Genomic DNA, 26,281 nt, shown 5'->3' on the forward strand with positions numbered 1-26,281 from the left:
ACAGGAGCCCACAGTGTGCAAGCCTTTTTGCTTTACAACATGGGAACAGCGCCTTAAGAAAGACAGCCATCCATTCTGTCAGTGCAAGAGTTATCTGATTGCTTCTTCACAGTGTACACATGTGATTGACGAGATGTATAGTCAGGAATGAAAATGTGTCTTGTCTGTAGGCCTACTACGCAACATCTATATTTGCTGTTGATGTTTTTTGTTTGTTTTGTTTTTTCATTGCAGAAGCCATTGGGACTACATGTACATGCTACAAAGCAGCAAGTCAACAGCGCCATGACCGATCACTTCAAACAGGCTTCAGGTCGAAAGTGGTGGTGGGGGCTAAAGAAACAGACTGCAATCAACAACAGAATTAAGTGGTCTTCTTGTCTTTGTGGGCTCCTCAGCTTTATCATATCGTCAGTGTAAAACAGAAACCTTGCATGTCTAAAACTGATCCAAAGTAGTTATTTAGTCACAAGCTCTTTTCATTGGTTAAATATTTTTTAAACCCACAGACACACTTGACCACTTTCGCTTTAAAAATATTTAAAAATGGTAGATCTAGAAGCTCAAATTCTGATGGGTTGTAAGCTTATGGATTCACTATTTTCGCTACTTAAACTCATGGTTCAAGTTTCAAGGTTGTTTTATATTGTTACATCTTGTGCACAGGTAAATGGACTGCATTTATGCATTTAACGCCCTTCTAGTCTTTCCGGCCCTTCAAATCGCTCTACGATGTACTTCACATTCACCCAGTCACACACCGATGGAAGAGAAACCATGCAAGAAACCGAGCATGCCTACTCATCAGAAGCAGTAGGGGTTCAGTGTTTTGCTCAAGGACACTTAGATGATACTTAGCCAGCTTCCTTCCTCTTGTATGTCAAAGTAGGGCATTCATTTACTAAATATTCTAAAATAATAGTCTGCACACTATGGCTTGCAGGGCACCCAGTTAAAAGCTGATGTGTGTTTTCAGACATTTAACCACTTAAAACCCTCAATACTTTGTAAACTTGAGCTTTGACCTGCTGTTTTTTCCCTGTACACAAAACCTCTTTGCCGAAAATAGCAGATCTACAAGCTCGTATCTGCTATTTTCGGCTAATGTTCCTCCCAGAATAGGGATGCGAGGGTGTGTTAATGTGGTTAAAGTGGTTAATGTAAAAAATGAAACAAAATAGTCCCTATCACACAAAGATTTGGCGGCCCCCTTCAGTATCTCTGAGGAACCCCTAGGGGTCCCGTAGCCCCTGTTGAAGACCCCTGGTGTATGTCATACAATAAAGCTTTTGACTGGGTTCCCTGCAAGCCACAGTGTGCAGACTATTTTAAAATTGCCTGTGATTTTTGTTGGTCCTGCAGGATGCACCTACCCACCCTCCAGTAGATGTGCCAGCTCGATTCTTGTATTAATTGACTAAAAACACATGTTTAAATATTCAGAGACAAGATGTCTGCAAGACAGTAACGTATAAAAGGCTATAGTTTCTACCAAAAAATTAGGAATAATCCTACATCCACTCAATAAGAGTGCATGTTGTTTGGCTGGACCTGGTATTGTAATTTGAATACTTGTGTGGAGTGTTGTGCAGTGGTGTAAAGTAACTAAGTACATTTACTCAAGTGTTGTACTTAAGTGCAATTTTGAGGTATTATTACTTTACCTGAGTTATTTCTAGTTTTCAGTACTTTTACTTCTACTCCACTACATCTCAGAGGCAAATATTGTACTTTTACTCCACTACAATTATTTGAAAACTTAAGTTACTAGTTACTTTGTAGATTTAGATTATTACAAAACATACATTAACCACTTCAGCCCTATAGACATTTCGGCCATTTGAAAATAGCCAATCTACAAGCTCACAAAGCGTCACATTGTGAGCTTGTAGATCGTCTATTTTCAAAAGATTTGGTAGCACTTTACAATAATGACCCGTTATAAAGCATTTATAAACGTTTATAAGTAGTTTGTAGACTATTAACAAATCATTAACAACCTGTTTGTTGACATTCGTAAATGATTACTAAACCTTTATAACTACAGTTACAAATCATTTGTAAAGTATTAGTAAGTAGTGAACTATTCATGAATAAGCCATTTATATACATCTGTAAAAGATTATTAAATCATTTGTAACGACCCATTCTAAAGCATTTATAAACGTTTATAAGCAGTTTGTAGACTATTAACAAATCATTAACAACCTGTTTATTGACATTCGTAAATGATTACTAAAACCTTTATAACTACGGTTACAAATCATCTATAAAGGTATTAGTAACTATTCATGAATAAGCCATGTATAAAACATCTGTAAATGATTATTAAATCATTTGTAACTGATGTTACATAATATATACAAGCTATTGGTAGCTTGTTCATGTTTAACATATGCTTTGTTAAACATTCCTAAAGTATCTATAAATCCTTAGTACATGTTATTATGTGCCCTATAGTAAAGTGAAGACAGTTCATCATTTACAACTGTCTGTTAATGTGTTTGTTCATGTTTAACATGCTTTGTAAAACATTCCTAAAATATCTATAAATCCTTTGTACATGTTATTATGTGCCCTACAGTAAAGTGAAGACAGTTCATCATTTATGACTGTCTGTTAATGTGGACTTTCTCCTTACCTGTTGCAAACTACCTGGCTTTCATGAATGCAGACACCAAACAATTACTAGAATTATCATTCATGTTAAGCAAATGATGCGTAAGACATTCGTAAAGAGTATGTAAACCATTTATGGTGTTAGGGACCAAAAAAGTCACTACAAAGTACTACCAATCAACTCTAAATTGCCTGAAACGTACTCCTAACAGGTTTTTGGGGGGACGTTTTTGGCCTCCACACTTAGTGATTATTTCGGATTTAACTTTCGTTTCGGTGGTGACCAACTTTCGTTTCGGTAGTTTGATTACAAAATGTAAGTTGTGTAAAAAATAATCTGTCTATACTAAGTTGTTATTTGTTTGTTTAAGTCAGGCTATACTCTACTCAGAGTCATAAGTTTACAAAATGTACTAAAGTACAGTGAACGTCTGTGCGGTTTGTCTTCATCACTGAAAATAACGTACATGTAAACTAGTCCAGGGGCCAGGCCATATTTTGGTACCACCTAAGGTGACCGTAAAGTTTTTGTATTTTTGTCTTCCTACATGTCTCTAGTTTATATTTTGGTATGATAACCCTTCCAATCTTGTAGCTTAATGGCAGTTATCACTACCTACCGGCTAATGTATCCGGTAGGAGACACAAAGTAGAATCTTTGTGTCTCCTACCCCGGGCATCAAATTATTGCGACAAAAAACAAAATATATCCATGTATTCAAGGCTTCATGGGGTGTGCAATTGATAACTTCTCAGATTTTTGGTGTTTGCAAAAAGACTGCTTTCCATAAGCTTGTAAAAGTTGACCCTCCTTCGGTCTAGGGTGGTCATAGCTGAATGGGTAGAGAGTCCCCCTGAAAAACTTAAAGGAGGAGTTCACCCAAAAAAATATTTATTTTCTATCAATTGCACACCCCATGAAGCCTTGAATACATGGATATATTTGTTTTTTTGTCGAAATAATTTGATGCCCGGGGTAGGAGACACAAAGATTCTACTTTGTGTCTCCTACCGGATACATTAGCCGGTAGGTAGTGATAACTGCCATTAAGCTACAAGATTGGAGGGGTTATCATACCAAAATATAAACTAGAGACATGTAGGAAGACAAAAATACAAAAACCTTACGGTCACCTTAGGTGGTACCAATTTGTGAAAATATCAGTGTTGGCCCCTGGACTAAACTGATGTCATGTGCAGTTGGGGTGAAGAAACACAACCATTTCACTCCTAATAATACCTATTTAATTTGACATCCTGACTTGCTGCTGTAGCTGAGGCTTGAACCTGTTACCTGCGGCTCACTAGTCAGTGACTCTATCCATTCACCTACAGCTGTTTCCTTGGAATCTGTGGTTCTGAAACTTTTTGTTGTCAACCCCCCAAATTGACATGTATTTGGGCAGTGGACCCCAATGTGAAAAGATGTAGTGTCAGGGCCCCCCATGAAAAATATTTATATTTATGCTGTAACACATTTTTTAAGTTTAAGTTATTTGTCTTGTTTGTTGTTCAAGTCAAAGCACCAGGAAGGCTGTACTTGTCAGCCATCTGTTAGCTCAATGGGTTGAGACGCAGTATTCATGATCCAGAGGCCATGAGTTCAAATCCCATTGATGTCTTTCCTATGATTCTTTCCTTTGCAGACTGGCTTCCAGAAGATCAAGTGAAAACTACCAAGAAGGCTATATTTGTCATCCAACTGTTAGCTCAATGGGTTGAGACGCAGTATACGTGATCCAGAGGCCATGAGTTCAAATCCCATTGATGTCTTTCCTATGATTCTTTCCTTTGCAGACTGGCTTCCAGAAGATCAACTGAAAAGTACCAGGAAGGCTGTACTTGTCAGCCATCTGTTAGCTCAATGGGTTGAGACGCAGTATTCATGATCCAGAGGCCATGAGTTCAAATCCCATTGATGTCTTTCCTATGATTCTTTCCTTTGCAGACTGGCTTCCAGAAGATCAAATGAAAACTACCTGAAGGCTGTACTTGTCAGCCATCTGTTAGCTCAATGGGTTGAGATGCAGTATTCATGATCCAGAGGCCATGAGTTCAAATCCCATTGATGTCTTTCCTATGATTCTTTCCTTTTCAGACTGGCTTCCAGAAGATCAACTGAAAAGTACCAGGAAGGCTGTACTTGTCATCCAACTCTTAGCTCAATGGGTTGAGACGCAGTATACATGATCCAGAGGCCATGAGTTCAAATCCCACTGGTGTCTTTACTGTGATGCTTTCCTTTGCAGACTAACTTCTAGAAAAACAAGTTAAAACCACCAGAAAACCTGTAACTCCCAGCCTACAGCATAGCTCAACTGGTAGAGCGTCTGTCCAATAACATGACTTGACTTGAGTGGGTTCGATTCCCACTCGAGTCAAGTGTCCCAGGTAACTTGGGGCAACGGATAAATTGACTGATATCCGTAGAATAACTTGTAGGAGTTATTCTACGGATATCAGTCAATTTATCCGTTGCCCCAAGTTACCGGGGACACTTGACTCGAGTGGGAATCGAACCCACTCAAGTCAAGTCATGTTATTATCGATGAGTGGGTTCGAGTGGGTTCGATTCCCACTCGAGTCAAGTGTCCCAGGTAACTTGGGGCAACGGATAAATTGACTGATATCCGTAGAATAACTTGTAGGAGTTATTCTACGGATATCAGTCAATTTATCCGTTGCCCCAAGTTACCGGGGACACTTGACTCGAGTGGGAATCGAACCCACTCAAGTCAAGTCAAGTCAAGTCAAGTCATTGGACAGACGCTCTACCAGTTGAGCTATGCTGTTAGCTGAGAGTTACAGGTTTTCTGGTGGTTTTAACTTGTTTTTCTAGAAGTTAGTCTGCAAAGGAAAGCATCACAGTAAAGACACCAGTGGGATTTGAACTCATGGCCTCTGGATCATGTATACTGCGTCTCAACCCATTGAGCTAACAGTTGGATGACAAGTACAGCCTTCCTGGTACTTTTCAGTTGATCTTCTGGAAGCCAGTCTGCAAAGGAAAGAATCATAGGAAAGACATCAATGGGATTTGAAGTCATGGCCTCTGGATCATGAATACTGCGTCTCAACCCATTGAGCTAACAGATGGCTGACAAGTACAGCCTTCCAGGTATTTTTCACTTGATCTTCTGGAAGCCAGTCTGCAAAGGAAAGAATCATAGGAAAGACATCAATGGGATTTGAACTCATGGCCTCTGGATCATGAATACTGCGTCTCAACCCATTGAGCTAACAGTTGGATGACAAGTACAGCCTTCCTGGTACTTTTCAGTTGATCTTCTGGAAGCCAGTCTGAAAAGGAAAGAATCATAGGAAAGACATCAATGGGATTTGAACTCATGGCCTCTGGATCATGAATACTGCGTCTCAACCCATTGAGCTAACAGATGGCTGACAAGTACAGCCTTCCTGGTGCTTTGACTTGAACAACAAACAAGACAAATAACTTTAAAAAAATGTGTTACAGCATAAATATAAATATTTTTCATGGGGGGCCCTGACACTACATCTTTTCACATTGGGGTCCACTGCCCAAATACATGTCAATTTGGGGGGTTGACAACAAAAAGTTTCAGAACCACAGATTCCAAGGAAACAGCTGAAGGTGAATGGATAGAGTCACTGACTAGTGAGCCGCAGGTAACAGGTTCAAGCCTCAGCTACAGCAGCAAGTCAGGATGTCAAATCAAATAGGTATTATTAGGAGTGAAATGGTTGTGTTTCTTCACCCCAACTGCACATGACATCAGTTTACACTAGACCATACCCGGTCGGCGCAGCGCAGCCGTGGGGGGATATGCGCACATGATCTGGCAACCCGGGAGGCAGTTCGTCCCATAGCTGGGCAGCCCCGTAACCATGGCAACAGTGTTTGACACAAAAACGCTAATAAGAAGCTGAGATTTGATGAAATTGAAAAACGGGCTTCACAGTTGTGTTCAGATGGTAATGGTCAATGGCTGTGTGCAAAATCAGAGCAATTGGTCGAGCCAGTGAGGAGAACCGGGTAGCTTCACCTCCACTACAAACGCCTCCACTACAAACGCACAGAGGTTACTAGAATTATAGTAGGATGTACGTTATTTTCAGTGATGAAGACAAACCGCACAGACGTTCACTGTACTTTAGTACATTTTGTAAACTTATGACTCTGAGTAGAGTATAGCCTGACTTAAACAAACAAATAACAACTTAGTATAGTCAGATTATTTTTTACACAACTTACATTTTGTAATCAAACTACCGAAACGAAAGTTGGTCACCACCGAAACGAAAGTTAAATCCGAAATAATCACTAAGTGTGGAGGCCAAAATCGTCCCCCCAAAAACCTGTTAGGAGTACGTTTCAGGCAATTTAGAGTTGATTGGTAGTACTTTGTAGTGACTTTTTTGGTCCCTAACACCATAAATGGTTTACATACTCTTTACGAATGTCTTACGCATCATTTGCTTAACATGAATGATAATTCTAGTAATTGTTTGGTGTCTGCATTCATGAAAGCCAGGTAGTTTGCAACAGGTAAGGAGAAAGTCCACATTAACAGACAGTCATAAATGATGAACTGTCTTCACTTTACTGTAGGGCACATAATAACATGTACAAAGGATTTATAGATATTTTAGGAATGTTTTACAAAGCATGTTAAACATGAACAAACACATTAACAGACAGTTGTAAATGATGAACTGTCTTCACTTTACTATAGGGCACATAATAACATGTACTAAGGATTTATAGATACTTTAGGAATGTTTAACAAAGCATATGTTAAACATGAACAAGCTACCAATAGCTTGTATATATTATGTAACATCAGTTACAAATGATTTAATAATCATTTACAGATGTTTTATACATGGCTTATTCATGAATAGTTACTAATACCTTTATAGATGATTTGTAACCGTAGTTATAAAGGTTTTAGTAATCATTTACGAATGTCAATAAACAGGTTGTTAATGATTTGTTAATAGTCTACAAACTGCTTATAAACGTTTATAAATGCTTTAGAATGGGTCGTTACAAATGATTTAATAATCTTTTACAGATGTATATAAATGGCTTATTCATGAATAGTTCACTACTTACTAATACTTTACAAATGATTTGTAACTGTAGTTATAAAGGTTTAGTAATCATTTACGAATGTCAACAAACAGGTTGTTAATGATTTGTTAATAGTCTACAAACTACTTATAAACGTTTATAAATGCTTTATAACGGGTCATTATTGTAAAGTGCTACCAAATCGGATGTCTCCGCGGGAGTAATTGGTTCGACTCAAGACTCTTTTGGGTCTTGAGTCTTGGGACTCATGACTCAAATCCTGGAAATGACAAATCAGCATGTGTCTGTCTCCCTGGGGTCTAGTGCTGTAATAGGGATAGACTCCTGTGTTCTTGGCTGTTGCTGACAATAAGCCCACTTGTAAAGTGCAGGAGCCAAATGCCTTTAATTAATTTGGTGGAATGACCCATCACGTTCATGTAATGTCAATGTACAAAGGTCAGTGTGCTTGGTTAGCTCTGTTGGAAGAGCTCTTGACTTCAGACCACAAGGTCATGGGATCGAATCTCAGCATAGGATCCTTGGCATCTGAGCAATCTGGCTCCTACGGGTCTACTATCTTTTTTCGCCTTTATCATAAAGGTTGCTGGACAATATATAGAGGATGAAATGCATAATGTATTAAATAATATAAAGGTAATATCAAATACATTGTAGAAAATGAGAGACATGACGCTTTATTCATGGGGCACCAAGAGTGCCAGGGGTGGGGGTCTGGGCCATCACCTGTACTCACCTGGCATAAAAGGGGCTCATGGAACGCCACTGTTCCATGAGCTGCTGCAGTGCTGCTGTTCAGCCACAGAGAAGAACGCCGCTCTGGTTTTGGGCTCCATTATTGGTCAAGTTCAAGGATTCTGCTATCGACTTTCATGGTCTTTTATAGGAATACTTGAAGCCTGGCTTTACCATCCTGGCTCGACACAGCCTGGCTTTACAAGTCTAGCTCGACAAAGTCGCTCCTTTTCCTGGCTTGGCGTTCATGGAACGGAATAAACCAGGCTATACGGACCCGACTTTGTCAAGCCTGGATTTGACTTAAGGCCAGGCTTATTTAATTCACCTTTCGTGGAATAGGGCCCTGGCATAAAAGGAGCAGCTTGAGCCATTCATTACTAAACTACAACATGAAGAGACCACCGCTGAAGAATTGATTGATTGATTATACTTGCATATTGTTTTATTAACGTTTTTCAGTTTTGTAGTCTGGAGTAGTGTGTTGTTAACTTGTTTACCCCGAGATTTTTCCCCGAGTACCCCCCTCGCCTGCACTAAATGTAATTCCTGGGAACGCCACTGTTCCATGAGCTGCTGCAGTGCTGCTGTTCAGCCACAGAGAAGAACGCCGCTCTGGTTTTGGGCTCCATGATTGGTCAAGTTCAAGGATTCTGCGATCGACTTTCATGGTCTTTTATAGGAATACGTGAAGCCTTTACCATCCTGCCTCGACAAGGTCTAGCTCGACAACGTCACGCCTTTGTAGCCTGGCTTGGCGTTCATGGAACGGAATAAACCAGGCTGTACGGGCCAGACTTTGTCAAACCAGGATTTTACTTAAAATCCAGGCTTATTTAATTCTCCTTTCGTGTAATAGGCCCCTGGGCTTAAAGTCAAGGTGAGGGAGGCACCTGCGCACGGGGCACTCACAAAATTGGCCACTAGACAAAGTACAGTGAGAACTGTCTCTGAGAGGAGCCCAGAGGACAGAATAGGTCTCTGCTTGGAGTGCTGCTGGCCTAGTAAGGTGGTGGTGCATACAGCGAGTTGTGGGTTCGATTCCTGAGCCAGATGACTTTTGCTGTGTGTCACCCCCAGCTGTCTCCCTGGTTCCTGTCTCTATACTGTGTACTGTCAATAAAGGCAGAAAGGTTGTCCTTCCTCTCTCACCCTCATCACTTTGCTGTGGATCAATAAGAGGAAGCATGTGAACCTAATTTATACCGATTTTTCATTGCACAATGCAGTTGTTGGATGCAGTATGAATTTGCCTTAATTGTTTCTGTGGGTGTTGCTTCTTATACCAGCACTTTGCTCTTCTGGAATCCACGTGCAGGTCATCAGTCATACTGTATGTGTCAGCTCCTTCTGCTAAACTGCTCACTTCAGAACATTTCTTTTCCGTTTTTTTTTTCCTTCGTTTTTTTAAACATAATTATATGCTAACACTTGACTGTAGCACAATGTAAGTGCGATTTAAGTGCAGTGGCTAACATTTTTATTGTTACACTTTGAAATTCACCTTCTGAAGAAAGAGTCAATGATTTATATGTCAGGTTGAGGCTCGAGTGTGTTTCAAGGAGGATTTCATCTTGTTTTTCCCCAGTGAAGACGTTGCCATTGAGAACACGTTGAGAAGGTTTTTGGTTTCTTTAAGATTTATTCATATGAAAATAATATAACAATAACAGAACATACGAAATGCTTTGAGCTGCATTTAGAGGTGATTGTGTATACAGTGTATCTAATTACTAAGGCTGTCCCCAACCAAATTAAAAAACTGAAGTTGACTAATAAGTTGTAAGATTTTCCAATTTTTGGACAACTTAAATTCCCTTTTCTTCAATAGGAAGCTCCTGCAAATACACGTATGTGCAGTCATGCAAAATGACCTATTGTGGTACTGTGTTTTTCATATTGCAATGCATATTATATTATGTGAATATTTCTGTGATATGATATCTAACTCTCCAGGAGATCATGTATTTAACACTGAGAAAACAAATTATTTTAATGACTACTACTAATTGACTAAGCCCTTACTAATGTTACCAGTACGTTTTCTAATGGGCAAATAGGGGGCAGCCCTACTCATTTAATCTTTGATCGTTTGTTTGTTTATTTAACAACATCATGTCCATCACAACACAACAATAAAACTCATCATTACATTCCCTACTGTTTCTCCTTGTGTGCTCAGCTAATGAAGCCACAACTAGAAACACACTTTTCAACTATCTAGGAGGTTAACCAGAGGTTCTGCTCCTCAGTAGAATCCTGAGTGTTAATTTAACTTTAGAGTGTAAATAAATACTGGGCTTTTTACCCTTGGAATTAACCACTTACACCCTATTTCAAAAGTAGCTAATATAGCTGATCTTGTAGATCTGATGCTTTCTGCTATCTTTTCTGCTATCTGCTATCTTGCACATCTTTTTTTCCTATAATGACATGCTCAAAATAGGGACATCACTCAAAATGGTTAAATGAACACTCTGGATTTTGCTGTGCACACATCTGTGGGCAATGAGACCTGTTGTTTTGTGCTTCTATTAGGCATCAAATGGTGTTCTCCCCAGTGGGGTTTGACCACAAAATGTGGCCAAAAATAAGTGCTTCCAAACAGCATTACAAGGCGTTTAGCTGTGGGGAACCTACACACCCTAAACCAAATGAACTACAGTATAGTACACTAATGCTGTCTACTCCAGTAAGGTCTGACTGTTGATTTTACAAGGTAGAGCGTCCTTGGCTGATATGCAATGTCTTCACTGGCAGGTACAGTAGAGGAATGTGCTTAACGTTTGATTGTCAAACAAGGACCCACGGCTCTTGTTGGTGTCAGTAAAGTGCAGGCAACTGTGGGCCAGCGATCCTTGAAAGCTTTTAGGACCCTAACAGGCCAAAAAAGCGGGTGTGTTTTTGCAGTTCAGTTCAGTGCTGTGTAGTGAATGGGTTTAAAGGCTGCTGTGTGTTGGGCCAGTGAAAGGTACACAAGTTATTGTAACTCTGAGAGTGTACAAATGTAACCACAGGTCCATTTAAAAATGATGATTTTGCTGTGTAGGTGGCCACTTATGCCTGAGTTATACTTCATTGCAGGCCAGTGTTGTGCACCAAAATAGCAGATCTACAAAATCACAATGCATCGCGCTGCGACGCGTCAGGAGCTTGTAGATCGGTGCGCGACAAAGTATAACTCAGGTTGAAGTGTGGAGGTGATTAATCCATGTGGGTAGGGCCAGCAGCTGGAGTGCAAGTAATGGCAACATGCTTTCCTGCTCCTGACGCTTGTAATAGAACATGACATACTGTCTGACTGATTACACTAAGAATTACCTAACCACTCATTCTCATCAAGAAGTCTACTTAATGCCTCCTACACGCCACTGTGATTTGGCTGCTGCCGCTTCGAACTAACAAGAACTACTCAAAAGCCTCACACGGTTTCTCTTACCATCCTCTCTGTCAGGATCACGCTTTTGTGGCTGTCAGTGGATTTTCAGTTCATTCATGTCATTTCCATAAGGATTCTGTTGGTCCACATGCGTTTGATGGGCATGTGGTCTCCTTCGACACTTTATGCAGGGAATGCAGTAATTTATACCATGCAGGGATCAGATTATGGACGGAAGAGAGGCTGTGTGTGTGTGTGTGTGTGTGTGTGTGTGTGTGTGTGTGTGTGTGTGTGTGTGTGTGTGTGTGTGTGTGTGTGTGTGTGTGTGTGTGTGTGTGTGTGTGTGTGTGTGTGTGTGTGTGTGTGTGTGTGTGTGTGTGTGTGTGCACGCGCACACACACATGTGGAAGAAGGAAAAAAGGAAGGAACAGTTCAAAACATTGGTATGCCTGGTCATCTGTGGAAGAACACATTCCAATTAGGCTTCACGGGTGGCATGTCAGTGTTTACACAGTTGTTTCGATCTTTTCAATGATTTCTATCATCGACTTTGAGGGCGATAGCAGAGAGCACTCATCCTGATCCCAAAGGCTGCCGGGGCTTGAGTTGCCATCTGTGCTCAACGCATCATCCCCTTCCTCCTCTGTCTCCTCCTCGCAGGACTCCAGGTAGTGCAGACCCAACGCATTGATGCCAGAGTCCTCAGAGCTGGACGGAGAGGAGCAGTGGTCCATTTTGGGGCCCTTCATGTCATCCACGGGGCCGGGGCTCCCGTGCTCCTTGTACACCGACTGCTGTGCGGGCGCCTGCGCCTGTCGTGGCGGTCGCTTGGCGCTTAGAGGCACCCGAGGGGCGGGGGCTGCAGGCGGAGGAGGTGTAGGTGGACTCGGTGGCTCCGGCATGGGCGGCGGGGGACGCTGCACGTAGCACATCTTGCCGTTGATGCGCTTGACGATGTAGTCGTCCACGAAGAGGTCCGCAATGACACAGTACTTAGGCGACTCGAGGTGAGGCGGGGACTGGAAGCAAGGGGCGATCTTGAGGAAGCGCTCGGCCAAACACACGGACAGGTTCATGGTGTTGCTGTACTCTGACTCAACAGGAGGCACAGATGTGCTGGGCAGCAGGCACACGCTGGTCATGGGTTGGTATACATACTTGCCTAAGGGAGGGAAAAGAAGAGAGAATGTATAACTATGTATGCAGTGGTGGGAAAAGTACTCAATTGCTTTACTTAAGTAAAAGTAGTATCAATACTGCAATGTAGAAATACTCTGTTACAAGTAAAAGTCCGGTATTCAAAATTGACTTAAGTAAAAGTACAGAAGTATTGGCATCAAAATTTACTTAAAGTACCAAAAGTAAAAGTACTCATTATGTGGCCGAAATGTATACAGAGCTGAAGTGGTTAATATAGGTTTTGTATTAGTAGTCAAAATCTACAAAGTAACAAGTAACTAAAGGTTTTCCAATAAATGTAGTGGAGTAAAAGTAAAATACTCAGATCCGAGATGTAGTGGCGTAGAGGTAAAAGTATTGGATATTGGAAGTACTCAAGTAAAGCATGTATAAGTGCAAAGTTCTGTTCAGGACTTATTGCTTGATTCTACCTTTCTACTGAGAGTTCAAATGTACTAATCAAGTTTAGATCATATAAGAGTGCAGATTAATCTTGTGTTCCAAATTATTGAGTAGCCTCGGCAAATTTTCAATTTAATTATTTAGATTGTTTTCTAATGTGTAGGTTTGATAAGAAATACAGATACATGACCATTTGTGTTATAAAGCAGTGTTAGCTAATGTTATATTAACATTAGTTGTTAGATGTTGTTGATGTATCCCCACTATGTACAGTTTTGAGAAGCTGGAGCTGTAACCTGTAATGGATACATGTGTATAGTGTAACTGGGAAACACACACTTTTCTAATTGTAAAACCGTGGTCAGAAAATTACCATACTGTACATGTACATTATGTAAAATAACTTTCAGGAAGTGGCCAGTAATTCCAAATATATAGAGGGGTTGCAGTCAACACAGAAGGTTACTTTCTGAAATTGTAAGGCGATGTCAAAACTAAATGTTTTTGTCCCTCCAGCCTTCATCACTGTTGACAGTGTGAAGCACTGATGAAGAACGGAGTGCAGTGGATCACATATTCATGATAAATAATTGATCATATCATCAAAAACCTGATTTAAATGGTGATTGCATCCTTCTTGGCAAATAGAAGGGCTGTACTGTAGTTGTAAAAAACAAAAAAAGAAAGAAAAGAATGTCATTTTGAATGTCATTGTTTGCAGCCCGCTGCGTCATCAACTAACAACTACGTTGCTTGTAGTGTTTCTCTGATGTGTTCACCTGGCTCCCTGGGGGAAACGGAGCTACTGTAGGAGTTGACAGGCCTACGCATCACTTCCTTTCGCTCACTGTCCTTGTCTTTCAGTTTACGGGCTGGGGGAACCGCTCAAACAAAATCCGTTCCCAGGTTACAAAGAAAGCAGTCAAAGCACTACAGAGAAAGTGGCTTTTTTTGCACTGCTGAATGGCCAAAGTGTGCATTGCTGAATGGGTATTTTTAGGACTCACAAATGGAACCTCTGCAACGGCAACTTACAGAGTTAGCCATTTTTCAAGGCTAATATAAAGCAATAAAACAATTAGTAAATTAACACTTTCTCCCCTCTACCCCAACAGAAACTACCAAATGATAATAACCATGGTACCGACTACAGTGCTGACTATGGTTACTGACTACGATGCTGACTATGGTTAAGGACTAAGGTGCTGACTATAGTTACTGACTACGGTGCTGACTATAGTTACTGACTATGTTGCTGACTACAGTATATGGTGCTAACTGGTTACTGACTATGGTGCTGACTACAGAGCTGACTATGGTTACTGATTATGATACTGACTATGGTTAATGACTATGGTACTGATTATGGTTTATGACTATGGTGCTATTGATTACTGACTATGTTGCTGACTATGGTACTGACTACGGTGCTGACTATGGTTGTTAATGACTATGGTTAATGACCATGGTACTGATTCTGGTGCTAACTATGCTACTGACTATGGTGCTGACTATGCTACTGACTATGGTACTGACTATGGTTACGGACTATGGTGCTGACTATAGTTACTGACCATGGTTAATGACCATGGTGCTGACTATGGAGACCTGTCACTCACACCCCAATAGTCAGCATATCTATGATGTCCAGCAGCAACCTGCTAACTCCAAAACGCTCGTTTTTCAGGAAATGAAAAAACAAAATATAAACTTTTCAGGAAATGAAGAGAACCGTATTTTTCAAAACAAAGCAATACTGCCTCATCAAAGTTGGTATAGTGACTTTACATATTGTCAGATAATTGCATGTGTCATTATATTATCACCACTTTACCCAAATCCAGCTCAAATGGAATTAGGAGTTTTGTCCGAACAGAAATCCAGCTCAAATGGAGTTAGGAGTCCGAACAGCTGACAACAGCTCCAAACGCACGGAGGAAGAGATTCCAAATGGGTCTAAATTCCAAATGGATCTCCAAGCTCCTAACGCATCACAATGTGTGAATTAATGCCCTGATGCTTCATGACACTTATTATGTAGGCCTACAATAATAAACAGGACTTACAATAACTTCTGCAAAGAGGGGTTCACAGAGTTGGAGTTTCAGTAAGTGACATAAATGGTATGATCTCCTTTCTTGTCACATTGCTCTCGTCATTAAACACTTCATAGATTTCAGAAATAGAATTACTTGTTTTCATAACATTAGCGTCAGTGCTAAGTTTGATAAACAGGTACACTGCATAGTTTTAACAGATACGGAAAAAAACGGCGTTGTTAATGTTTGTTTATGTGCTGCTCTCCTCCTGTCTGTGTTCTCTTCACTCAGTCACTGCGCAGTGCGCCGTGCTCTGAGCTGTAGAACAGCAGCAGCAGAAGAGAGGGGGGGAGTTGTGTGGTTTTGACGGACAGTTTGAGGATCCAATGGAGGGAGGTTTTGTCAGAGGCGCTTTTTAATACTTTTCATTGGTTAAAAAAAATGTTTTTTACACAGACGTAAAGGGTGTTCAATAGCGTTGATTTATGAAAAAAAATAAAAAAGCTGAAAATGGAGTCAGCTGGTTGGTCCTGGACACCGACGATATGCTTTGAGAAGCTGGTGAGAGAAGACATCTGCTCCATACTACCTGCCAAACCGACGGCAGGTGTTGAGAATGGGCAGTATCACATCCCTCAGCATTGGAGCACCCCAATCTGGAATTTTTAGGCATTAGAGCCTATTTGTGGCATGCGCCTTAACCACTAGGCCATCGATGCCCCCAGTAAAGCAACCTTTTGTGGAATATCTGGTTGAACTTTACACTTGCTGATTATCTGTATCTTAATCTCATGTACAACACACTGATACTCTTCTGATGTCATGAACAGTATATAGCTGCTATGCTCACGCACCTTATTTCTAACATACATAATGTTTGGATGGATATGCTATGTGTAAATATGTAGATACCCAGTTGTCTCTCTTTTATTACTTCTCCCCCCCCCCTTCTTTCTTTTCTTTCTCTTTCTGGAAACAATCAAAAACGATGGAGCTTGCACAAAAAACAAATTCACCCACTGTTTTACACCTGTAAACCTGTAACATTAACAAGTGTCAACGAGCGTCAGCTGGACAGTGACACACACACACACACACACACACACACACACACACACACACACACAGACACACACACAGACACACACACAGACACACACACACACACACGCACGCACGCACACACACACACACACACACACACACACACACACACACACACACACACACACACACACACACACACACACACACACACACACACACACACACACACACACACACACACACACCTCTGCTGTTCTGAACTGAAAGTGAGCTAGTTTTTTTTTTAAACGCCCTTGAATATGACAGAAGACATGATCATGTTTACTGTGATTATGGTAAGCTTACATTTCATATCACAAACACCATAGAGTAAAAACTCCTGTAACTTATTTTTTTATGGCAAATATTGGCCAATACCGATGTGGCCGATATATCGGTGCATCCCTATTAATGACCATGGCACTACTGACTAGGGTGCTGACTGTGCTTAATGCTATGGTTTTGACCATGGTACTGACTATGGTTAATGACTATTGTGCTGACTATGGTTAATGACCTTGGTACTGATTATGGTGCTGACTATGGTTTCTGACTATGGTACTGACTATGGTTAATTACCATGGTTCTGACTGTGGTGGTGCTGACTATGGTGCTGACTATGGTTCCTGACTCTGGTACTGACTATGGTTAATGACCATGGTACTGACTGTGGTGCTGACTATGGTGCTGACTATGGTGCTGACTATGGTGTTGACTATGGTTATTGACTGTGGTGCTGACTATGGTGCTGACTATGGTGTTGACTATGGTTATTGACTGTGGTGCTGACTGTGGTTACTGACTATGGCGCTGACTATGGTGAATACATTCATGGTGTTTTCTAAATCCCAAAACATAGATTACTTCAATCTCCTTATCACTACCACCAATGGATCAGCTATAGAAAGAGTCTCAGAATACAAATGTCTTGGTATATGGCTGGATGACAAACTTAATTTCAAATATCACATTGATAATCTTGTTGGGAAACTTTGTCAAAAGATTGGCTGCCTATATAAAAATAAAACTAGCTTCCCCTTGCTCTGTAGGAAAAGGATTATCAAAGCCACATTCTTATCAGTATACTGGACTATGGGAATATAATCTATCGTCATGCAGCTGCCTCCACACTCAAGCCCTTAGACTCAGTTTACCACTCAGCTCTGAGGTTTATTACTGGTGACAAAGTTATACTCATCACTGTGTCCTGTATGATAAGGTGGGCTGGTCTTCTCTGACTGAAAGATGCAATAATCATTGGTACCTTTTCATTTACAAAGCCCCGGTTGGAAAATTACCATCATATACAGTATTACGTCCATGTTACATCAGAACCCTAGTCGAATTTTTACACGCTCTAGGGAAGGGCTAGTCCTTCAGGTTCCTCGTGCCAGATCTGATCTGGGAAAGACTGCCTTCAGCATTAGTGCAAATATACGGAGCCCCTGAAGGGACATTACTAGGTAGATTGTTTTAAGGGTAGGTAAATATTTTAAAGGGTCACTTTAATTTTAAAAGCTGGCGGTTTATGTTTTGTGGTATGGGGAAAAAAATCATATGTTGGCAGAAAAAAAGAGGAGGCTATAAAAACATTTTTTAGGGGTGACATTTTTTTGAAACGGGAAGGATTTGTTTTGGGGGGTTAACATTTTATAGTTGCTTTATTATTAAAGGGTTTGTAAAATAATCTTTTTAGAGAATGACATTTTTGTAAAGAGTGAGTGTTTTTTTTTTCAAAGTCGTGAGCACAACTTTGAAAAGGAGGAAACGTTTTTTTTTCGAAGATTTTTTTTTCAAAGTGAGTGTTTTTTTTTCTTCCAACAGGAGATTTTTTGATACTATGATACTGACCATTGTTGAACCACCTTTTTTTCATCAAAGTAGCTATACCTGTGACCCTTGAAATTGAGTTAAACGTGCATGTGCAGGAGTTGGGAGGCAGGTAGGAAGCTGGTGCTAACACATTTTGTACACACTGCTCAATCAGGAAGCAGTAAATGTTGATAAAGATTAAAGGAGTTGTGGGAATAGTGCTCTTGTTAATGACAAAAAGTCAATGGTCCATGGTCAAAGCAGAGTGTTCAGTCAGATAGATAGCTGAGACAAATAATAAGCTAAAGCCTTTAAAGACAGTGTGTTGACATTTAGTGTTTTGCTTTAGTACAGCTAATTGCTTTCATCCAGATGGAGAGTCAGTTCCCACTCCTTCGTACGACAGTGTCACGTGCAGAACATTGCCAATGAGCTCACAAAATGTGTCGCATCTTCAATGACATGTGAGCTTGTAGATCTACTATATTCAGCAGGCGACACTATAGTACGATAAAGCATATTATTAGTGTGGGGATAGACAGATGTACTTAACTACAGTATACTTAGAGACAGACAGACAGACAGACAGACAGACAGACAGACAGACAGACAGACAGACAGACAGACAGACAGACAGACAGATGGAGCTTACTCCATGTAATGTAACTTTATCTTTGTGTATCTTAAGTTCTAAGTTTTATGTGCATGATGTTGTGAGAAAGGTGAGAAAGGACTAGATTTGAAAAACAACACCTTGTCTAGGAGTAATGTTTAGTAAAGAGGAGGCTCAAAATGACTGCAAGCTAAAAAATAATAATAAACAATAATAATTAATGTACCTTATGGAACCTTATGTACCTTTTTTTCCAAGTTCCTTCAATGGGAAATATTGGATTTTAAATTATTTGAGCCAGAACGATTCCTATAGGAATTCTGACATCTACTGCAGACTTCATATTCTATCTAATTGCATGGAATCTATAATATAAACTCAATAATTAACATCTACCCAGCTAGCTACCATTTCAGCTTCCAAGTGCTATATTAATGATATGAACAGGAGATTCAACAGAAACCTCCAGAAAGCTTGAGAGACAATAGAGTTGTCATTTTTATCTCACTATACTTTATTCTATTTAATTTTATTATTTTGCACAAACACTGCACAGGGAGAAACCTAACACAACCGGTTGCTACCAGACAGCAGTAGACACTGCATATGCAATTCAAGCAGTATCGATATTCATGTATGTTCTGCCCCTCTGTCGAGCCCAATACTTGAGCCCTTGCATGACAATGTCATTGTTGGGAGCTCTCTGTGCTCAATCCCAAGTGTGTGTGTGTGTGTGTGTGTGTGTGTGTGTGTGTGTGTGTGTGTGTGTGTGTGTGTGTGTGTGTGTGTGTGTGTGTGTGTGTGTGTGTGTGTGTGTGTGTGTGTGTGTGTGTGTGTGTGTGTGTGTGTGTGTGTGTGTGTGTGTGTGTGTGTGTGTGTGTGTGTGTGTGTGTGTGTGTGTGCGTGCGTGTGTGTGCGTGTGTTAGAGAGAGAGAGAGAGAGAGAGAGAGAGAGCGCGTGGGAGTGAGATCCGTCTCCAGCCCCTGCTGAAACCCCTTAAGGAGGAAACAGTGAGGGGGTCTACAGTACCACTGCTCTCCAACCCCCTGCTATTACTCCTCCTCTCCTCTGCTGGGGCCTGGGCCAGTGTTTGGCCACTGACTACAGAGCTTAGATTAATGCAGGAGCCGGTTTCTGTGAATAATGCAGCATGCACTGCCCTCTCTTTCATAGAGCTTGACATTACTCTGACCAAACCTTAACTCTCCTGTCAGCCATCAGAATGTGTCCAGGAGGAAATACTGAGACCAATGTTCACTGTAGTGTAGACCAGCTGCCTGTGGACAAGGTTCAATAATGCAGTCAAAATGGACTATTCTCACTCTCTGATTCATCTTTTTACATTGATGGTTTTGTACTCACTGTTTTGTTTATATTATAGTTATACTTGGTATGTGTTGATTTATTTAGGTAGGAATGTGTAGAGAGATAGGAAGTGAAGGGCAGAGGGGAGGACCAACATGAACAACCATAGTATATGCAGCCATATCCTCAGCATGCTACCCAACCAGCCACCGGCACACCCTGTCACTGTTTTTAATAATTTATATAATCCACCATACTGTATACTGTAGGCAACAATTTTGTAACTGGTTGAACCAAAACCAGATATTTTAGCTTGTTTTAGATTTGTGTAATGCTTCAAAGTTGTTGCTGTGCCCATTTGGCTGGCTGCTAAAGTATTGTCTGCTCAACTGTCTGCTGTTCTTTGTGGCTAAATCTGTTCAACAAAGGGGGCTGATAACATAGACAGAATACAGAGGAAAGCAGGCTTCAACAGTGGGACAGTCTGACCCAGCGCCAAGAGAAACTCCTTTCCTGTTTCCTATTTCATAGACCCAATTATCATGCTGAACCTAGAGGCACTTGTTCTGGGAACATGCTTTACCATTCACTTTCTTTTTCTACAGTATGTGATGCTCATGTGAACATGCAAAACATATCTCTAATCATGTCTGAATCATCTTCATCTGGTATACAGTCAACATAAAGCCTCAACGCCATGTTAATAATGAGTATTATATATCTGTATTTATTTGAGCCCTGTCTACTTTCATTGCTCCTGGCCAGGGCTGTAGCTTTTAAAAAATAAGAGTGAATTTGGTGAACTTTTAACTTAGCACTGTCCGACCTTCAATTCTAGAAAACTAATGGGTACAGTGGTAGAAATTACCATGGTACAGTAGTACCCAACTTGAATCAATATGTCCTCTCAGGGTTGAGCTGAGCACAGGTTGACCCACACATTGAGCACTGTGGTACATTTTAGATTGATTGAAATTCTTTGTTTAGGAATAACCCCTTGAGATGTAGCATCTCGTTTTCGAGGGTCAATTAACATATCGATCTGTCTTTGACTTTGTCTCAGCGCACATTTTTAGAATTGATTGCATACAACAGCTACTACGCAAAGTAAAAAATTAAAAGAATTACACGTGAACAAAATTGAAATCTTTAGAGTGCCGCATGATTGATGAGATTGTTCAGGATTGATTGTGTACTCTCAATGCGCTCTCTTATTATTAGGATGCTTGGTGATTGTACAGTAATCAATTTACAGAGGATTTCCGACCAGGTGGTTCCAGTACAGCTGTGAGCATACAGTATCTACTCATCAAACATGACATATTGGCAGTGACACTAAACATAGCTAATTAATGGTAATGAGAGAGACTTGGGCTGATGTTGTCACCAGCTGTGAGGACTGCCTCCACCTGCACTGAATTACAGTTTTGCCTTTTCCAAAGCAGTGTTTCACTAAAGCTACACCTGAAAACCTTATAGGCATAGAGCATCATATTGTCTTGTCGTCCCTTGCAATTCCGATTAGTGTCATGCAAGGGTTAAGACATTTATTATGAAATAATTTGCAGTAGCATGGAGAAAATAAAAAAAAGGCCAAGTCATGGACATTTTTTCAAAACTTTTTCATCAACTGTAACTGTAAAATGCTAAATATAGCAGCAAAATCATTCTCAGCCCAATTTCATTCACACATTGACCTTTTGTGTTGGTTTTGCCTGAAATCCCATTAAAGAAAAGTAATTAAAAAAAGGCTGTCTAGCACAGTTCCCTTTGGGGTTTACAGAGTTATCAGCTTCAGAACTAGTTAGCAGTCCAAGTGACAATTACTGTATGTGCACATTCAAAATTTAAAAAGTACAGAAATGGAGAGGAGTGGAGGTTTGACAATATTAACATGGTTTTGCATCAGTGGAGCAAAATGGTATGAGGGAACCGAGTAGGTTGGAATTACATGCAGAGGCACGCTGCTATATGTTCCTTGCTGTGTGGCCTTGCTGGTTATGCCTGATTCAGCAGTCTAAGTCTGCATTTTCTCCCCATGGTGCATGATTGTTCCACGAGGTGAAACCTTGTGGAACAATCCTCGTGAATTACCGTTGAAAGGAACATAGAGGTGAAGCGCTTGTAAAGCCATAGGCTCTAACTGAATTATTTTTTAAAGAATATAAACCTTCTGCTCAAAGGAGGTGCTGAAGTAAATTATTTAATATGCACAAAACAAGTATATTCTTTGCCAAAATATTAATAAATTGTATATCATATTTCAAAGATTAGTACTGTGATAGGGTCAAGTATAAATCTAATCGATGACAACACTCAGCAGACTTCACTGAGAAAAATAAACCCTGGGTATGGTTTATAATGGATACTGGATATGTCTTACTGTCACATCATACATTTCAAATTGCTAGGCTCAGGCTCATCCCAGATGCAGACAGACAAATAAATCCAAAGATTACAATGTGACTCCTGCAGTCACACGCACTAAGCTGTCACTACTGACTGGTGACGTTGGCTGTGATTGTCAATGTCATTGATATGATATAGGATGAATAGGGGAAACCAGTCAGAGGTAAGATGGTTAGGGTGGGTCAGCTTTCTTGAACACAGTATCAAATTAAAGACCATACAGTGGTCTGGCATGTTTAGTCCATTGACTTCTTGGTATACTTGAAATTACTGTTGACAATTTCCAAAGCATACTGAGGTTTGTTTGATTTTCGAGGAAGCCATTGGATTCCATTCATTCATTTCAGTATGGTATGAAAATCAATGTTTTCATAGAACAGTGGATTGAGGAAGTGTTGTCCAATATGGCCCTGCAAGTTTACAAATTGGAGGTAATAAATGACAGGAGGAGCGGTGGAATATGCTCAAATCACTGTTCAATAATCACTTTTGTGTTCACAATACAATTACATGTAAATAAACAAATATGTCCTTAACTGTATGAATTAATAATAAGCTGTATGACTGCTTATTTCTTCCTTGGATTTGGACAATGGTTATGAAACTGGCAATAATTACCCATGTTTATCTATGGAGAATTGCACTCTAAATCAGTAGCTCTTGCAGATTCTGCTTGAAAAGCATCTTTGTTTATTTTACATAACAATATGAACTAGAAAGTCTCTTCCAAAGAAGTCATCAATCAACTCATATGTTATTGAATGGAAACCTAGTTGTAAACTCAATAGAATATCTCTTCATTCCTATCCAATAAAATATTTATGTGTATATAATGCTAACAAACAGATTTAACCATTTGCCTTACAAACATAAGTGCAGTCTCCACTCCACTCAATAAATGTGGGTTAACAAAAATGACACAGGATGTCCTTTCTTTGTGTCTTAGTGGATTGTGTATTAAATGTAGCGCATCCTGAAGCAATCATGTTGTTATTCACCTCAAATGAAATGTGACATTTTTGGTATCACAATACATTGTGTGGCCATGTGCCTATGACTGAGATCTCATATCCAGAGTCAATGCAATGTGTTTGCTATCTACACTGGTGTCTGGCTCTGAAACATAATGTAATGTATTCATAATCAGACACGCAACCATAATGGAGAAGGCTACAAACCATATTGTAAACACTGACAGCATATGAATATCAGGATTATTTTTATTTTATTATATTGAGTCCCACTCACGTGTCTGTCCATAAATTAATAGTATGCAGTTAGCAGCAATACACTAGCTAAGCTTACACAATAAAATCATCGATATTAAGCTACTTTGACGCTGAAAGTGTATCGACCCAAATGGACCCGTATAGGTTTACAAATGACACTCAGTCTCAGATTATAGATTTTCTGTAACTGGAATATTATTATTTAAAGTATTTTTCTCATGTGAGAGAGCAAAGCAAAAGCACAAGGTATATGTTTTTGTTTTTATTTACTACGATTAAAATTCCTCATAGCCAATGCACACCCTAACCAGTAGTCTACATGTACCTGTCTGTATAGGCGCTTTAGCGTTATAGTAAGGTAGGCTACTACAACTGAAAGTATGAATATTGAAATATATGCCTATTATTATGAACAATGTATAGGCTAGCACGTTATTCGTAAACGATGCCATTAGGACAGCCTAAATGGGATTGGATTGGAACAATTCCTCCACCTTAGAATTCCTAATGTTTCAACTAAATTCTTCACGTTGACAAGGCTATATAATTATTATTATTTAAAAAAAAATATGAATTAAAAACAAATGCAATGGTTTTTGAATAAATAAATACAAATCTAAGAAATCCCATAATTTAGAAAACAAATGTCTACAAACTCACAACGTGTCCGATGCCACACATTATGTGAGCTTGTGTCTAGCTTGGGTCCCGCGGTGGAGCTAAAAAGTTTGGGAACCACAGGCATTTAGAACTTACAGTGACACCAGCCCAGGTGACAGCACCAGTGCAGCTTGAAGCACTTCCCATGGCTGTGCGTCGCGCAGATGGACAGGCCGTCACAGGGCAAGAAGTCGGGTCTCCCCGCACAGCTCCGAGCCAGAGCTTGTGCCTCGTCCAACTTCTCACTCTTCGGACACTTATGTGCTCCCGAGGCAGCCATGCCAACATTCCTGGATCAGATCGAATCCCTGACTATTATATGCAATCCACCACCACACATATAAGAGACCGAGACGGGATTATAGTCTATGCGAATGCCGAAAGACTCGCCCCAAAACACAGTCGCCCCGGGGCAAATCCGGTGGTATTCACCTGGTATTCCTAATCGTAACCCCAGTAAAACTATGCCTAAAACCCAACCCCTTATGTTATTCCTAAACGTAACCTCAGTAAAACTATACCTAACCTTATTCCTAACCTCAGTGAAACTATACCTAACCCTAAACTTATTCCTAACTGTATCTGTAACTGTAAAACAAATACAAAAATACAAGAACAGCTGGTCCGCGAAAAAAAATGGGGGCGAGGGTGTTTTGGGTCGAGTCTTCAGGTTACCAGTCTATGCAGCCGGTTCGAAAATTCAGGGAAACGGCGCGTGGAAACGAAGAGGTTTAAAACCCAGAGCAACTTGCTTATAAATAGTCCTAAAAAAACAGACGTGTCCCACAAAAGTACGAAGTAATCATTTCGCTCAGTGAAATTCCAAATTTAAAGCCACCCGTGTCCGTGTTCCATAGATCTATCCATCTTCGTCTCTCTTGTCGAAACGGTCTTCTGGCTCTGCGCGCTGCTGATAGTGGAGCGGCTAAATGCTTTTTTCTGGCAGAATCTTTCAGTTGATGATAAAAGCGTGAAAATTGGCATGAGCAGTCTCCTTGGGTCACTTGACAAGAATATTGTCTGAGCCATTTGTAATTTCAAGATGGCGGCCATTTTTCAAGATGGCCGATACCTTAGTGGGCAGTTAAGTGATATGATGGTTTATTTGGTGATACAAGCATGAAAATTGGCATGAGCAGTCTCTGTGGGTCACTTGACAATAAGCCACCCACAGCTACTTGAAATTTCAAGATGGTGGCCATTTTTCAAGATGGCCGACACTTTAGTGGAGCATTTAAGTTATATAATGGTTCATTTGGTGATACAAGTATGAAAATTGGCATGAGCAGTCTCTGTGGGTCATTTGACAATAAGTCACCCACAGCTACTTGAAATTTCAAAATGGCGGCCATTTTTCAAGATGGCCACCACCTTAGTGGAGCAGTTAAGCTTAAGAAATCATTTAGTTGGTGATACAAGCATGAAAATTGCCATGAGCCGTCTCAAAAGGTCATTTGACAAGAAACCGCCCACAGCCACTTGAAATTTCAAGATGTCTGCCGTGCGCCATGTGGATCCTTAAATGATACCTTTTCTCATAGAAATGTATTGGGTTCCTCAAAAAGCTCTGTCAAGAGAGGTTGTTTGACTTTGTTTTGTCTGACTCCTCGCCCACAAGCTGTCCAGTTTGGTAAAACCTGTCAGGAGTTGCCTCCCACCGGCATAGCTCTCAGTGTTCACTGAGGAAGGCTTACACAAGCTCCCTTACCACGACAAGGTAACAGTCACAAGGGAGGA

The 26,281-nt window shown here is 40.4% G+C and overlaps 1 protein-coding gene across 1 annotated transcript; it reads right to left on the bottom strand.

The window, feature by feature from the left end:
• Positions 1–12,292: 12,292 nt before the first annotated feature.
• On the bottom strand, positions 12,293–25,426 carry LOC311064530 (UPF0524 protein C3orf70 homolog A-like). Its single transcript, XM_084084390.1, has 2 exons — positions 24,641–25,426; positions 12,293–12,972 (listed from the first exon to the last, which is right to left on the bottom strand). Exons 1-2 carry the CDS (start codon positions 24,822–24,824, stop codon positions 12,317–12,319), a joined length of 840 nt encoding a protein of 279 aa, XP_083940516.1. The 5' UTR covers positions 24,825–25,426; the 3' UTR covers positions 12,293–12,316.
• Positions 25,427–26,281: the final 855 nt, after the last annotated feature.

Source organism: Gymnoscopelus microlampas (assembly GCF_963454915.1).
Source record: "Gymnoscopelus microlampas genome assembly, chromosome: 17".
Classification (NCBI taxonomy): Eukaryota; Metazoa; Chordata; class Actinopteri; order Myctophiformes; family Myctophidae; genus Gymnoscopelus; species Gymnoscopelus microlampas.